At 37.7% G+C, this 14,889-nt stretch overlaps 1 protein-coding gene across 10 annotated transcripts in view; it reads right to left on the bottom strand.

Annotated features, from left to right (window-relative positions):
* The window catches only part of Lrrc7 (leucine rich repeat containing 7), a 688,618-nt gene that overhangs the window by 84,633 nt on the left and 589,096 nt on the right, over positions 1–14,889 (bottom strand). For 7 of the 10 annotated variants that reach the window (XM_060392421.1, XM_060392420.1, XM_060392426.1 and 4 more), the window contains 4 exons: positions 12,918–13,166; positions 8,291–8,491; positions 1,285–1,396; positions 902–1,082 (listed from right to left, as the gene is read on the bottom strand). In XM_060392421.1, coding sequence (XP_060248404.1) covers positions 902–1,082; positions 1,285–1,396; positions 8,291–8,491; positions 12,918–13,166 — 743 coding nt within the window. The remainder of the gene's footprint in view (positions 1–901; positions 1,083–1,284; positions 1,397–8,290; positions 8,492–12,917; positions 13,167–14,889) is intronic. The other 3 variants (XM_060392422.1, XM_060392429.1, XM_060392427.1) reach the window with 2 other exon arrangements.

The following is a 14,889-nucleotide window of genomic DNA, read 5'->3' as shown; positions in this document are numbered from 1 at the left end:
CAGACATGAAGAGGAAGGTCTTTTCCTTTTTGAACTCAGGACACATGTTGGCTAAATGGGTGAATGAAGTAAGTGCCCTTTCAACCATGTCCCTGAACAGGCTGGCGAGGCTAGTTCCACTACTTATCCCTAGAATTTCTGACTCAGAACACTTCCAAACCTCCAGATGAGAAAAGTTAAAAATGCATGGTACTTCTGATGAATACAAGCTGTCTTCAGGTAAGGACAAGCCTCTAGTTTCATGTATTTCATTAGTTTTTAAAGTTAGCAAAAAAAAGCTTCTTCAGACTTAGGTGCCATTAGACTTTGTTTGAATTTATTCCTCTCCTCCATTATCCTTCCTTTTCCCCATATCTTCCCTTTCATTTCTTGTCACATATGTCTGTGGCCTTCTCTTTCTTCCTCCCGTAAGATCTCTTCCTTCTTCTCACAACTTGATAGTCTTATATTGGCCTATAGACAGTCTATCTAAGGATTGTCTATAGCACTATGCATCTACTACTGCACTATGGCATCTAGTGTTGAACCAGGGCCACCTCCAGCATATGCCTACCTTCCTGAGAGCACTTGAATTCACTTTGCTAATAATGCTGAATTATATACACTTGTAATACAATATATATGCATTATTAGCAATGATCAACCACAAATTTTTACCTTCAAGTTTTTAGTTCCTACTGTGAATTCCCACAGTCTCTTCCCACTGGCATGGATGCCAGGATCCAGAGGATGGCTTTGATGCCCCACAAAGACCCAGCTGAGTCCCACATGCTTACCTGTATCTCCTACCTTCTGTGCCACTCATGTGCTAAACACAATTCCAACATCAAGCAGATTCCACTCTGTCAAAGTTGCTGAAAATGAGCATTTGGGAACATAGAAGCGGGAGTTCTCAACACACCTGTTACCCCACAAAGAGTTATGGACGGCATCCTTAGCTGTTGTCTGTAGGGACCCCACTTTCACCCGGGTGTTAGAGGATCCCGAGGAAGCCTGGGAAGGCGAGTAGTCTGAGTAGGTGCCTGAGGAGACACTGTTATTCAGACAGTGAGTTTTGTCAACTTCAGACTCATCAGTTGATTCTGAAATTTAAAGGGGAAACATGTTACAATGCTACAAACATGGACAGATACAAAAGAAGTATGAAAAGCAGATTCCATATGGATCAATGTCAGAAGCACACATGTGCGGGCGCTTACAGACTATGGCATGTTGTAATGTGTAAGTGGCGATTTATCATGCACATGCATTGGGCACAGTCCCACATCGGCTTCACGGTGTTACCTTTTTTGTCCTTCCCTAGCAGAACAAGTTTGGGTGGGTACAGAGGGGTCTCAGCTAATGAAGGGTGAAGTTCCCCAATCCTCATTTCATTAGCTGGATGAACAAAAGAATCCTGAGAGATATAATAATACAGGACAAGGAAAGTAAACATTTAAATAATGGTTAACCAAGATGGCAATATCTTATTTGGCTCAAGGATGTGGCCCTAGACTTTAATTCACCATGGGGCACTTCTAAAAGAACCCTGTGTATCTCTAATTGAACACTAATTATTTTTCTGATTTATATGGACCCATTTATTCATTAGATGTATTTTTGGATGCTATTTGCATTCCTGGCACTGTGCAAAGAACTGTGGAGTTTCCCAAGAAAGACACAATGTGGCCTTCTGGAAATTACCAATCTAATTGAGGTGGAACAGAGCTCATTTCAACACAGCCACACCCTCTGCAGGCCCTGTGTCTCACACTCACATGTGCTGGATGTGAGAGTTCTACAGGCCGAACTCCTGAGAGCTCCAAGTGGGAAGGGCATTGTTGACTGGTGGGGTCTTTGCTACTCCCCTCACATTATCCCATTGGAGGCCCAGGAATCATGCCCTCCTGGACACTGCTCTTCAGTCCCTGCTGTGGCCCAAGTGGCTGTGTTGGCAGTCACTGTGGGTCTGCTGTGCCTCCTCCTCAGGGTGTTAGTGTTCTCATGGCCTACTTACTTAATCTTCACTGCACATTGAATGTTGAGTGTAATGAACAGCAGTAGTACAAGAAATATAACTTAATGAAGAATGAACAATACGAAAGTTCCACAAGTTTAAAAAATTTCCCCTCTGACTCTCTCTCTCGGTTTATTTAATTTTATGTGTTAGTGTTTTACCTGCTATATAGAAATACATTATTTTCATGCAATGCCTTTGGAGGCCAGAAGAGGGCATTAGATGTGCTGGGACTGGGGCTAACACTATGTGGGTGCAAAGGCAACCAGAATTCTCAACCATTGAGCCATTTCACCAGTGCTCATATTCCATGAATTTTAATTTTCAGAATTCAGGTAATTCCAAGTTAAACAGCTATCAGGAGAGCATTAAGAAAGCCACTCTCTGTACTCAACAGCTATGTCTTTTAACTTCTTTAGAATATTTTGAATTCAAAGAAGAACATTCAGGGTTTTTGTTTGTTAGAATCTTGCTAATTTAGGGCATTGAACAAACAGAAATAGAAATACTTCATTGAATCAGAGAAGGATTTACTTGAGTAAAATATCAGAAATTTGGAAAGATTTGTCTAGTGCCTGGTTGGTGTAATGAACGAACAGAAACACTCAAAAAGTTTTCTGCTATTGCAGAAAAACACATCCATTTCTTTAATTTGACATTTGGCTGAAATGTCATATTTTGTACTTATTTTGGGGGGGGTGTATGAGAATATTTATTTATGAAAAAAAATACCCATCTGACACTTCTCAATTTTTAAAAGAATAATATTCCAAGAGAGATGAAGATTGAACCATCATTTAGTTAAACACTGTCACTGGACCTAGGGCTCACAAAAACACTTTAACAAAGACCCAGCTTTAGAGTGTGGTTCTCTTGGGTTCCCACACAGATAGTTCCCCATCCAGAGTTAGGCCCTCAGTGACATTCCCAGTATGAGGGACCTAAAGCAAAGGATCTGATTTGAAAGGGATCCTAAAGAGAAAGAGATGATAAAAAGCCTGGAGTTGAAAAAAGAAAACACATTTCCATGAAATTTCTAAGTTCAGCACAAGAAATGCATGGTAAAATTTTAAGTTGGTATAGTAAAGGATAAAAGCATGTTTATGACTTGGGAGGAATTCATAAGAAGATGCAAGTTGGAGAAGCACTTCTGTCCAAGGGACAAGACATGTTGACTTGTCAATCACATGGTACTTTCTCTCCATTTTGTTTCTGCCACATCGCTTGTTATTCAGGTACCTTGGGCAAGGTGAAGTATTTCTCAGACCTGTAGCCAACACATCTATCAGATGAAGATGGTAGCAACAGAATTAGTTCTAATTTCTATACAGTCTATGTACACAAAGGTAACTTATTTGTAAGAAACAACTCAAAGGGAAGTATTTTTAAATGACACCAAATACAAGTAGAAGAGTATTTTTTTAAAGAAACAGCAAAATAAAAAGTAAAATGAGATACAAGAACCAAATCAAGCAGTTATATCAGTACAGACTGTTAACATTGCTTCTTTTGCTTCACGTTCTACAATTCAGTACTTAGGATATTTTGCTTATATGCATTAGCTTTTCAAAGCTGTGACCAGGGACCTGCATGGTCCAAGTAGGTAGGGTATGAGTCTCTAACCCTGAGGAAAGCAAAGTATTGAGACTGCCTCCATGGTGGTAAACAGTGGAAGCTGCTGGCAAGCAATCAGCAATAGCAAGTAGCTCATCAGAAATTCATCTAAATATGACTCCTGCTGAGGAGACTGAAGTGGAGGCAGGAAAGGTAAAAATGTCCCCCTTAAAAAAAATACCAGTATCCTTCCTTTATTTAAAAAAATACTGGCTCTAAATAACATGGAGAAAAAGAATCCTAGGGTAAAAGTCAAGAAGAATAAAAGTTATTTTTTGAGCTTTTGAGAGTCTAAGATAAAAGGGAACAAGAGAAAACTGCAGGGACAGTTGACTCTTTTACTTTATTAGGCAAACAATATGGCTTCTCTGTAGAGGGAAAATTTGAATTTGTTGGACCTTATGTCTTTTGACTACAGCAGACACAGTGAGCAGGTGCTCAGATAAATCGAGATATGCAGAACCTTAAAGAGAATGGGGCAGGAATGGGAATTTTATTCTCTTGAGGAATTGTCTGAAATTTTCATTATTCTAGCCTTCTGTACCAAGTGCTAGGCTTATCTTTGTATATAAGTACCTGTCGTCACTCTAGTCCATCTCCATAGGGTCTCTTAGCACCTAGATTTTTAGAGGTGGAGAAGTTGTGGCCTGGACACAGCTCCATTACTGATATCAGCAACAAGTTAGAACCAAGAGAGCAGTTCTTGCCTGCTACACTTAAAAGTCCTTCCCCATGTTTCCAAAACTGTGTTCTGAGGCACCCATGGAGGTCGTTGCTAACTCATAGTGATATGGATTGTAGAGAGTATTCCAGGGAAGCAATGCTTGAGATCAGCCAGACGGTTGTGAATCCCTGGCTCAGTGTAGTGATTGCTTTCAACATTTGGTTGCACATTTTTGGTGTCAATACTCAAAAAGTTAGATTTTGGTAAAACCTGAATGCTAATGTTTTTGTATTTGCTATGACTTCCAGCATTGGGAAAAGTGGTCAGTGTCTGATGGCACATGAATTTTATGCATTTTATCTTTCCAATTATTTCAAAGGAGGATATATTTACTAAGTGGCACCTAGCTACTTCTATGGAAATGCTAAGTATTATTTCAGTCTACAGGCAGTACAAAATTTACAATGTTTACAAAAATTACTCAGATACAGAGGGCATAAATATACTAGAAATTTCTTCAATGTACAGGTGAAGAGTGGCCAGACAAGGCATCCAACAAACATGAATCAATTCAGCAAAACTCAGAAATTCACCTGGACTTCCATGACCTTCTAATTGGATGGAGAGAGTTATAACAATAGACTTAACTAATCATTGTATGCTTTCTCTGTGCTGGATTCTGGGCATATAGATGCTCTCAGCTTGTAGTTACATCCAAAAAACCAAGCATAAGTTGAAAATATCATTAAGTGAAAATGCTTTTGCTATTCCTAACACTGTGTTTCATAGCCCAGCAGCCAGCACACTGTAGCGAATGTGACTGCGCAGTTGAGAGTCTGCTGCTGCTGAAGGGCAGGTGGTTTGTTGTTGAGTATAAGAGCATATTGTCACCCCAGCAAAAGGTCAGAATCCAAAATTGGAGTGTGTTTTTTTTACTAAGAACCGATGGCTTTGGCAGCAGTGCAAAGCTGAAAAATCCCAACGTGAGTCACGGCTCTTATCTTCTGAAACTGCCTGAAGGCAAGATATAAAACCACCATAAATGTTCTCACTACATTCAATGCAAGTAAACAGAGTGATAGAGTAGAGAAATCCAGGTTAGACTGCCCAGGATTGACTCTTTGAGATTTGAAGGGGTGAGGGTATGCTAGCCATATACAGAGCTGAGGACTGAGCACACAAACTTCAGAGGGCATTATGAAGGAAAAAAGGCAGGAAGGGGAAGCTTTCTTGTCACCAGCTCTCGTGGTTCCTATGGCCTGTGCAAAGACTCTAGGGTATGGGAAAAGATCAGTTGGGGCTGGCTTTCCTTCCCATTTACTTGGCTGCTTACAAAATGCAATTACCTTTTTTTTTTGTTTGTTTGTTTTGCCTTTTTGAGGTAGGATCTCATGTAGTCCAGGCTAGCCTTGAACTTACTGTGTAGCCCAAGATGATCATGAACTCATAATCCTCTTGCCTCTACCTCCCATTACACCAGGTCGCTTGTATTGCTTTCCTGATGGACTATTTTCAGTCTTGCTTACCTCAGTTCTTCAATTCTTCATTTTTCTCCCTTGGTTCAGGTGTTTAGTCCCCTGGCTCATTCTATCATCAAATATGCTCTCTACTGCATAGTCTACACACACCACCAGACATGGGGTTGCAGTCATGACAACCTTGCAATCATGGTCCTCAGGAGGCAGAGGCAGAGGCAGGAAGGTCTTGAGTTTGTGGCCAACCTGGGCTAACATCAAAGTATTGAAACCCTGTATAAAAATAAAAAATAGATGCGAAATATACACTATTTTGCTGAGTTTTCATAGTGTGGACTTAGCTGTCCACACTAATTAAAATCAGGACACTGAGTAAAATGTGGCCCTTAATTTGGCTGAATTAAAGAGGGCGATGATTGCCTGCAGTTGGTTAAAAGGAAAAGGAGATACAGGGTTCTTATTCCAGAGAAAACATTGACATCTCCATTGGAATTTCTTTTTACAGAGATCACATCAGCAGATGGAGAAACCTAAGAAAGGGATGGGGCAGGTCACATAGTAAACATAAAATCGGAAGTCAGCTTCCATTGTAGCTTCTGTAGCTAATGAAGAACCTCAGGCTTTTCTCCCAGCACTAAGCTATTGCCAAGGAAATGATTAGCTTTGCATTCTTTAGAAAAAGTGTTGCCAAGGCAACAGGGAGGCTGGGGACAAAGTAAAGCAAGGAGACAATGGGTTTTGCAGCAATGCTGACAGAGTTAAGGACCTGAGAAAAGACAGGTGAAAATGTGCAGGCTTGGGTAATTATTTGGAAGGGATGAGGAGTGAAGAGAAAGAAGAAATCATTACCCCAATTCCCAGCCTCAAAGAGCTTGTAGATAATGTTGTGAAATCAGATTAAGATCAGGACAGAAGTGGGAACAATTTTTGGGAGGAAATGTAAAATTTAATTTTGGATGTGTTACTTTTGGCGTGTTCATGGGAGACTTTAACTAACTTTATCTACCATGGGTTATTATTAAATTTGTGACCACAGATATTTTTCTTCCCTTTTACCTTTCCAATTCCAAAATTAAGCAATAATAATTCTTCTTATATTTGTAGTGAATTTACTCACTTTTAGGTTTCATAATCACAACGTTACAAAGGATGTTAAGGTGTAACTCCATGAAGTTTAAATACAAAGTGTATGTGTGTATTTAGTGTGCACTTGCTACGTATTGCTTTCTGTTCTATTTGTCCTATTCTAATATCTTGAATGGAAGTCTGTGACTTTGCTCTCATATGTGTGGGTATCATGAGAAAAAGAGAGCACAGTGGTATTTATAAGGCAAAGAAAAGAAAACTAAGCTGAGGATTTACTTTACCCTCTAAAACTCCAGGTTTTACTTCCTTAGGTGTGAAATCGTACTGCTCTTTCAGGTGGGACTGCCTACTGTGTGCATATATATATATATATATATATATATTTATAAGAGGGTCTCAACCTGTATCCTAGGAAGGCCTTGAACTTCCAGCCATCCTCCTTTTTCAGCCTCCCAAGTGACTGTGGCTGATTTTGCTCAAGGTCTCTCAGTTTGGAATGTTCTCCACTGGTTCCTATTTTAAGGGAATTATGTCATCTTTAATATATGTTTCAGTCCCAATTTAGAACAAGAAATCATAAGCTCACTTCATGTGCCTTTCCAGCTTAGCTATGAATCATTTGGGAACCTGGGACACATTTTTATTTATTTTTTCCTCTCACAGTGTTTGGCACAGTGCTACATATACTGTTGGTGTTCAGATGCCACAAATTGATTATTTAAAATGCAGATTTGTAAAAGTTTTTTCAGTCTAGATTTCAGAGAAATAAGAAGGATCAGACATGCTCACTCTATGTGTATTTCTAGTGAAAGTAAAAGATGCAACTAATTAGTTAAAAAGTTGATGAGATAGTAGAGGTAATAATGTAGTTGAATTCTTTTCAGACCAAACAAATCAATAAGACTGAATTTCTAGCTTTTTTTCCCCAAATGTAGGAAGCAAGTTTCTCATGGTCAGATTCCACAATCCTGAGTTTTAGCTCCTGATCCTGGTTAATATTTATGGGTCTCCTTTTCTTTCGTTCTCTCTCTCTTTGAGGCTGAAAATTAAACACAAAAATATAAAAAAAAATTCATGCTAAACTTAGTAGGAATTTTACTGTGATTGTCTGAATAAAAATAAAAATAACTAATAAAAATTAGTTTTCCAGCAAAAGATAAGATAAAATTTAGGTAGCCAACATCTTCATTGGTATAACACATTCCTGGCTAACCTGGGTAGTTGATGAGCCATTGCATGTATTAAAGACAGAATAATGATTTTGTCCATTGGGTGGGTAGCCAACTTTGATTTACTAGACGCAAACCTCATGTCTCAAAAAAAAAAGTATGTTTTTATTTGCAGAAAAAAATGTGTAATTTGCTTATTAAAGCAATCTATTTAGTTATAACAACCACATCACCCAGAAGCCTAAAAGTCAAACCACACTGGCAATTACCAATAACCTCCAAATACCTCCACTGTAATCTCCTTTGGGGCCACCGGCCACTTGTGTTCAAACTTTTCTTTCACAGTTTGCTCCGTGTTAGCTGTTGGATTTGAGTTCTCAACACGCACTCCATGGCTTGGCTTACCCACCAGATTTTGAACAGATTTTACCATATTCTTTAAATCCTCTGGGTAAGGAGTTGGATATCGTTTTAGGTTTATTTCAACCTAGAAGTTTATAAAAAGAAATTTAAGATAAAAATGACTTCAGCAAGCATGTTCACCAAGCTACTCCATGGTACAAGCATTATAAAAAACAAATGCAATACAGTGAGTGTTGAGCTGCCCAGGGAATTCCTGTTGATGTGAAGAGTAGGGCTTGACTCATATTCAACTTTGTGGGGGTGAGCCCGACTTCTTTACACCATTATACATCATCAATAATTTTTTTTTTTGGATTAATTCCTCTCTTTAGATGACTGAAATAGCAGTAAATAAAACTCTTGTGACTGCTAATGCTAAAAGATGAAATCAGCATATTATTAGCAGCATTACATCTTAAAAGTTTCCCATCTTTGATATGTAATAATTTTGAAGTTTAAAAATTTTTATAGTCAGAATGTGTTTGGAGTTCAGTGTAGGTATTAGGAGGAGACCTCAGAAGATTTATGAGTAAAGTTAGACATTGAAAAAGCCAAACAGGTGTTAGCACAAATTTATAACTAGCACACAGTGTTAAAAGGTAGGGTGGTTAATTTTATTTTTTAAACACTTCCAAAAAATCTTTGCGGTTACTTTCATACTTGTTTTTTTTTTTTTAAACCAATGAAATCATGTGCTTCTTAAGTAACAGCTTCTATAAAGAAAAATTAAAAGTATTGTTTCATAATATATTTTTGATAAGGTACACATTTTGGCTGATATTATCCAGATTTTTTTAGCTTTAAATTCACTTGCAGATGTTAATCTAACTTTCAAGAATAAATTTGAAGGAGTCTTCTTAGTACTGATTTTGTTCACGTAGAATATTCCACCATGAGAATACCCATAATGTACTTCTTTAAAAGAGAATCAATACAAGTCATTCATGCTGACTGAAGGACGCACAGAAAGGGATAGGTATATACCCAGTTTGACTTGTGCCAACAAGTATGTCACTTTGAATCTGAGTAGAATCAACTTTTTTCAAATGGAATGATTTAAGTGGTTGTGGTATGTGTTTGTGGAAAGCATGTGTGTGAGAGTAGAGGATGGGAGCAGCAGAGTGGTTGAGAATGAAGGAGGAAGAGGGTAGGAGCAGAGGAGAGCACCCAGGAGGGAGTCCCTCCTGTTCCATGGCATGTAGGAGAGGCTGGAGAGTATGGAGGACTCAAACACTTTTGCTAATCTGCTATTTTAGAAAATCCACCAACGGTTACTGTTCACTGTGGCTCATTATCCTAATCAGATACCAGGATTGGATGTTACTATGTAATTTTTTTATATTAAAAACATATAATTATTTTCCAGTACATGTTTGGAATTCAGATAAAAGTTTTATTTAAGTAGAGTAACTGTAATTTAAGTTTTTATGTTCTCAAATGAGAATAGAATAAATAAACAAATAGAATTAAGGATGTAAGGACCCAAGGAAAAAAATAGGTTTCATAGGAAAAGGTTAATGTATAGTGAATTTTTTAGTAGACATAAAATCATGCCCATGCTGGGCAGAACACTCTAGAGCGTATGTACTTATGGATATGCTTTAACTCCACGTTAGAAATATCAGCTAGCAATTATATCTATTTTTAAGATACAGTACTGAACTTTTTAAAGAATATCTAATGTCAAAGATCTAAAAGTTAAAAAAACCTACAAATCTAATTTTATAAAGTATGAATTATAGAATGGAGTGTCTAACTTGCCAATTAAAAGCATTGTTTTATTTTTAATAGCCAGTGGTAGGTTATAAAAAAGAATCTAAAGTAAGGCACTAAATGAAATTCTTTTTCAACTCACATGTTCTCCGCAGTAACATGCTCTTATGATGTGATGTAGGAGACTTGCCCTAGTCTTCCTCCTGAGTACAACGCTTCCTCACCCTACATGGTTTACCACCACTGTAATGGTTGTGGTGCAGATGCTTTCTGGTCATTTTTGAAAACGACTTGATGCAGTAATATGTTTGGTTGTTTTACTGCTCTGGAAATACTTAAACACAGAAGCAGATCTGTCACAAAGCTTAAACCATCTGCCGGTCACTTTCAAGGCTATGGGAGGGTTGCTATTTATTTATTTATATGGGTCATTTAGTATTTTTCCTGACAATGGATCTTTCCCAAATTTGTGAATCTTTAGGAATCATTAAAATTGAATTTGTTGCATCTAGAAAATAAGCACTTTGCCTCCATTCACTTTGGACTTGGGGTCATGAGGTATAAATTCAAGCCATAGATCTACTTCTGTGTAGCCCCCAGTCTGTTGTTTCTACATTTGAACAATGGAAATCTAACACCTTTCCCATGTACTTGCATTTATTTAGAACTAAAATGACATACATATGAAGGTACTTTGCAAATGTATTATGCCAATGCAGAAGTCTCAGGTTGTAGCCCAGGCTGGCCTCACACTCTCAATCCCCTAATTACTGGTATTATAGGTAAACACTGCCACACTCAGCATGATATTGTTTTTAGTGCCTTATTTTACGTGTTTATTTAAAAACTTTGTATTCCTTTGATAACTTAGACTCTGCCCCACATGTCTAACTACATGCTAAGTCTTGTTTTTAGGTTGTGTATAGAAGTAGTTATTCAGTGTTCACCATGTTCCAAATATTATGCTGAATGTTTTATAGAGATGGTTAATTCATTGCTGATTAGCTATATAATGTGAAATAATATTTATTACTATCATATAGGTTTAAATACGAATTATGCTATACATCACCAGATATGGAATTATAAATACTATCTACTATAAGTGTCATTAATTTGCAGTTGCATATTTACATTTTATAAAGCAGCTGTTGTCACTTTACAAAAGGTATTTTGGGAGTGAGAGAGCTTAACTTTTCTCTAAGGTCACTTTAAAGCTTAAGTCTTCTGGGTTCTAATGTTTACATCACACCACTGGTGCTCAGTTTATAGCTAATTTCTGGTATAGCCTGACACAGAATTGTGCAACCTTGTGAAAAAAGTGCTATCAAACAAAAATGTGAAGTTTACTGTAAAATAATAAGGTAATTGCAATAAAAATAAAGCTAAGTAATTCCAATTTCACTTCTTTTAAAACTGTGTTTTATAACTCAATTCTAATTTGAGGTCTGGGCAAACATATTTGTACCCTTCCTTTTCCTCAGTTCCTACCTTCAGTACCTCAGAAGTGGCCCAACATGTTCATAAAGAGATTACTAGTTCACTGAGTTTATGCCTAAAAGCAGTTTCTTTGCTTATAAACGCCTAGAAAAATTCCCCATCCTAATAGGAACTAAAACAAGTGAATTTCTGATACATAGAGGTGGGCAAATCTCTGAAATTCATTCTGAAATAGTGTTAAATTTGTCACTCACTATAAAGAATTTGCTCATGTCACATATACATTGTATTAGAAAGCAAGACTTATAATAAAATATATTTTTTAAAATTTTGGGAGGTAAAATGTTTCATAAGACTCTTAGCAACTAAATAAAGTACAATAAATGCAAATAGCAGCTTCAAGGCACTGAAGACCCTGAAATTTCAGCAAAGAAAGAATTACTTATAACAATAGTATGGGCATTCAAAAATGGTGTCTTGGATTCAGACAGACTGTTTCTCATATATTATATTATGAATCCATAATATAATATACTTTACATAATCATTAAAACTGAATTTGTTTGTAAATTCCAGTAAGAGAAACAACAGAATTTTGCAGCGATTATTAAATATCATCTTATTCTAGAAATCAATGGGGAATATTTTACAGAAAAAAGAAACAGGAAGGTGCATTCTCAGCTTGTCTTATATCGTGGAAAGAATATAAGACATAGAGTGAGAATCTAGTCCATTACATGTGGGTGTTAACTTTTATAAAAACACTATGTTTCTTTGTGTTTTTCCTATCAATTATCCATCTCTGGGAATGGGAGCTCCTCTCTGCCTAAACTCCCAACCCCATCTTCTCTTACAGGAATTCATTTAATTTGCATCTTCAAGTTAATGGAAATTGCTGCTTTGAACAGAAGTCTCTGCTTGCTCAGAGCCCATTCCCAGCAAATCTCAGTTTCAACTTTCTGATGTTTTCCAGCCAGGTTTTATCTAGTCTCTCCAAGCTGACCCCGAGAAGCATGCATAAGGAAGACAAGTCTAATAACTTCCAAAGTCTGGCCAGCATTCTCACAACGAGCAGTATCCCACTCATTAACAGAACCAAAGAGAAGCAAATAAAAGTGAAGCCCCAACTTAAAAGCCATGCCAGCTACCCCAGGAAAAGGCACCTTAAATTGATGTTCCCACCCCCTGACTCAGGCCTCCCCACCCTTTGCCAATGTCAATAATCCTGACGATAAATTGTATTCAGACACTGACAATCTGAAGGCTGCTCACCCTTTACCATGCAGCACGTACCCCATAAAGCACTGCTCCAAGGGAGCCTCTACTGGGCTTCTCCTACCCCACACGCCTAGGCCTACCTGTCTGCCACTTAGAGAAGGAAGAGTGGTGGACTGTGCTGCCACTGGCAATGGAGCACACATGCTCCTCTCCTGCTGGAGACCACTTATACAACCCCATGCCAGCTGGGGGTCACTCTGGGGGACGGGCATATCTTGGATCTGCTGATCACACCTGGCCCATGGTGTGCAGCAATCGCCAGACAGCCTGGCAGGTTGGAGAGTAATCCCACGCTGGCCCCTGTCCCAGGGGGCTTGGCAGGAGAGCGCCTGTGGGAGAAGGAATCTCCATGTTCTGGGAGAAACAGGAGCACTGTAGCAACACGTTCCCTTCATAATTTTCTACCCTTGAATAGTTTTTTTTTTTTTTTCATTTCATTCATTTAAAACAATGAATTTTAACTCCATTAAAACAGCATAACGTGAAGCCATGGTGGCAACCTCCTCCCACAATGCCACATCCGCACTCATTGTACACATGCCACGCAGGGATTTATACTTTTGTCCTGTTGAAAGCTGATGGCATAGCCCCATGGTTCTTTTTAAAACTTCAAGTCAATTAAAATTAAAATGGTGCTAATTTTAAAGTACATGTAATGAACCAGAAGAACATGAACTGTTAAGACTCCAGGGAGTTCCATTCATCATCTCCCCAAGGTGAGCTACCAGTGACTGCCTCTAATGTGTCTGATAGCCAAAGGCGTCAGACACAGCCAGGTTAGTCAAAGCCAAGTAGTTTGAGATTTTGGAAAAACATACTGTTTTACCAAAATACAAAGAAAGTGAAAGGGCAGAGAAAAAAAAAAAAAAAAAAAAAAAAAAGCAAACCACTCTAAAGCATGTGGAACCCACCATGAGCAAAGACAAACTAGTAACAGTACACAAACAGGGGTTCTAAATTATTGTTTCCATTTCTATATTTCATGCTTTATCAACACATCTATTGAGCATATTAAATGTATTTCCTTTTGAATCATTGATTATGTATTTTTAAGAGGATGTATGTAGTTATTTTGAAAATTCAATGAAATACAAAAATGTAATCAAGAGTCCAAGACAGAATGCATCACCCCCTGGATCTTGATTTAACAGAACATCCTTGAAAAAGGGAGCCGAATTGTTTTAAAGGTTTGTATCCAGGTTAGCATATTTATTTCTAAGAATTTACAAGTTTTAAAATAAGTCCCTTTGGCTGAAACACAGCAATGGCCAATCGTCCATAAATGCATTTTCAATAAAAAATCTTAAAAGAAGTCTGTCATTTTGGATTTGTGATTCCATTTTGAGTTTTCTGTGATGACACCGTCATCATGAATAATGGGTTAAGAAGTAACATTTAGAAAACGTGGCAAGGTGGGAACAGGGAACACATCACACAATCTCGATTTATTAATAAGATGCATATATAGTTACTTAGGTCATTAGTTACTATGAGCAAAAGCTGTTAGTGTTGATGGTTTTGAAAAAGTGTAAATATTAACGAGAGATTCAAGATGTCATCATGACATAACATGAAAATTAGGTCTTAATAAAAATCTCAGCCAATGCTGATATTTGAAAATTTAAATGGAAAAATATACATTAAAAGCTTATTGTTGTTTCTTCATTCAGGTCAGTCACAATAAAAGATTTCTTTAAAATATAGTTAAAAAGACAAGTTATTTTGTACAAAAATCTTCATTTATGACTGGACACTCACCTTCTTCTAAAATTCAGATTTAAAGAAACAAAAGTTCTCAAATGCCCCAGCCATAGAGAAGGCTGTAGGGCTGCAATGCAACTGCTGCATGCCATTCGGCCTGTTTTCCACAATGTGTATTTTGGCTATTACTGTCTGCAGGAGGCCTGGCTCAGTGAGCAGAAGAATTGCTGTAGAGTGTGACAGATGAACGAAGACTTAGAAGAGGTTCATCCTTTAGACCTTTCCCTCACTTTCAGCTTGAATCTCTCTTATGTTGTTATACTGGAGGGTGTGTGGAGGGGAGAGTGGGGG

Source organism: Meriones unguiculatus, chromosome 10 (genome assembly GCF_030254825.1).
Source record: "Meriones unguiculatus strain TT.TT164.6M chromosome 10, Bangor_MerUng_6.1, whole genome shotgun sequence".
NCBI classification, from domain to species: Eukaryota; Metazoa; Chordata; class Mammalia; order Rodentia; family Muridae; genus Meriones; species Meriones unguiculatus.
The sequence above is the reverse complement of the archived record's forward strand: the minus strand, read 5'-3'. Positions and strand labels throughout refer to the sequence as shown.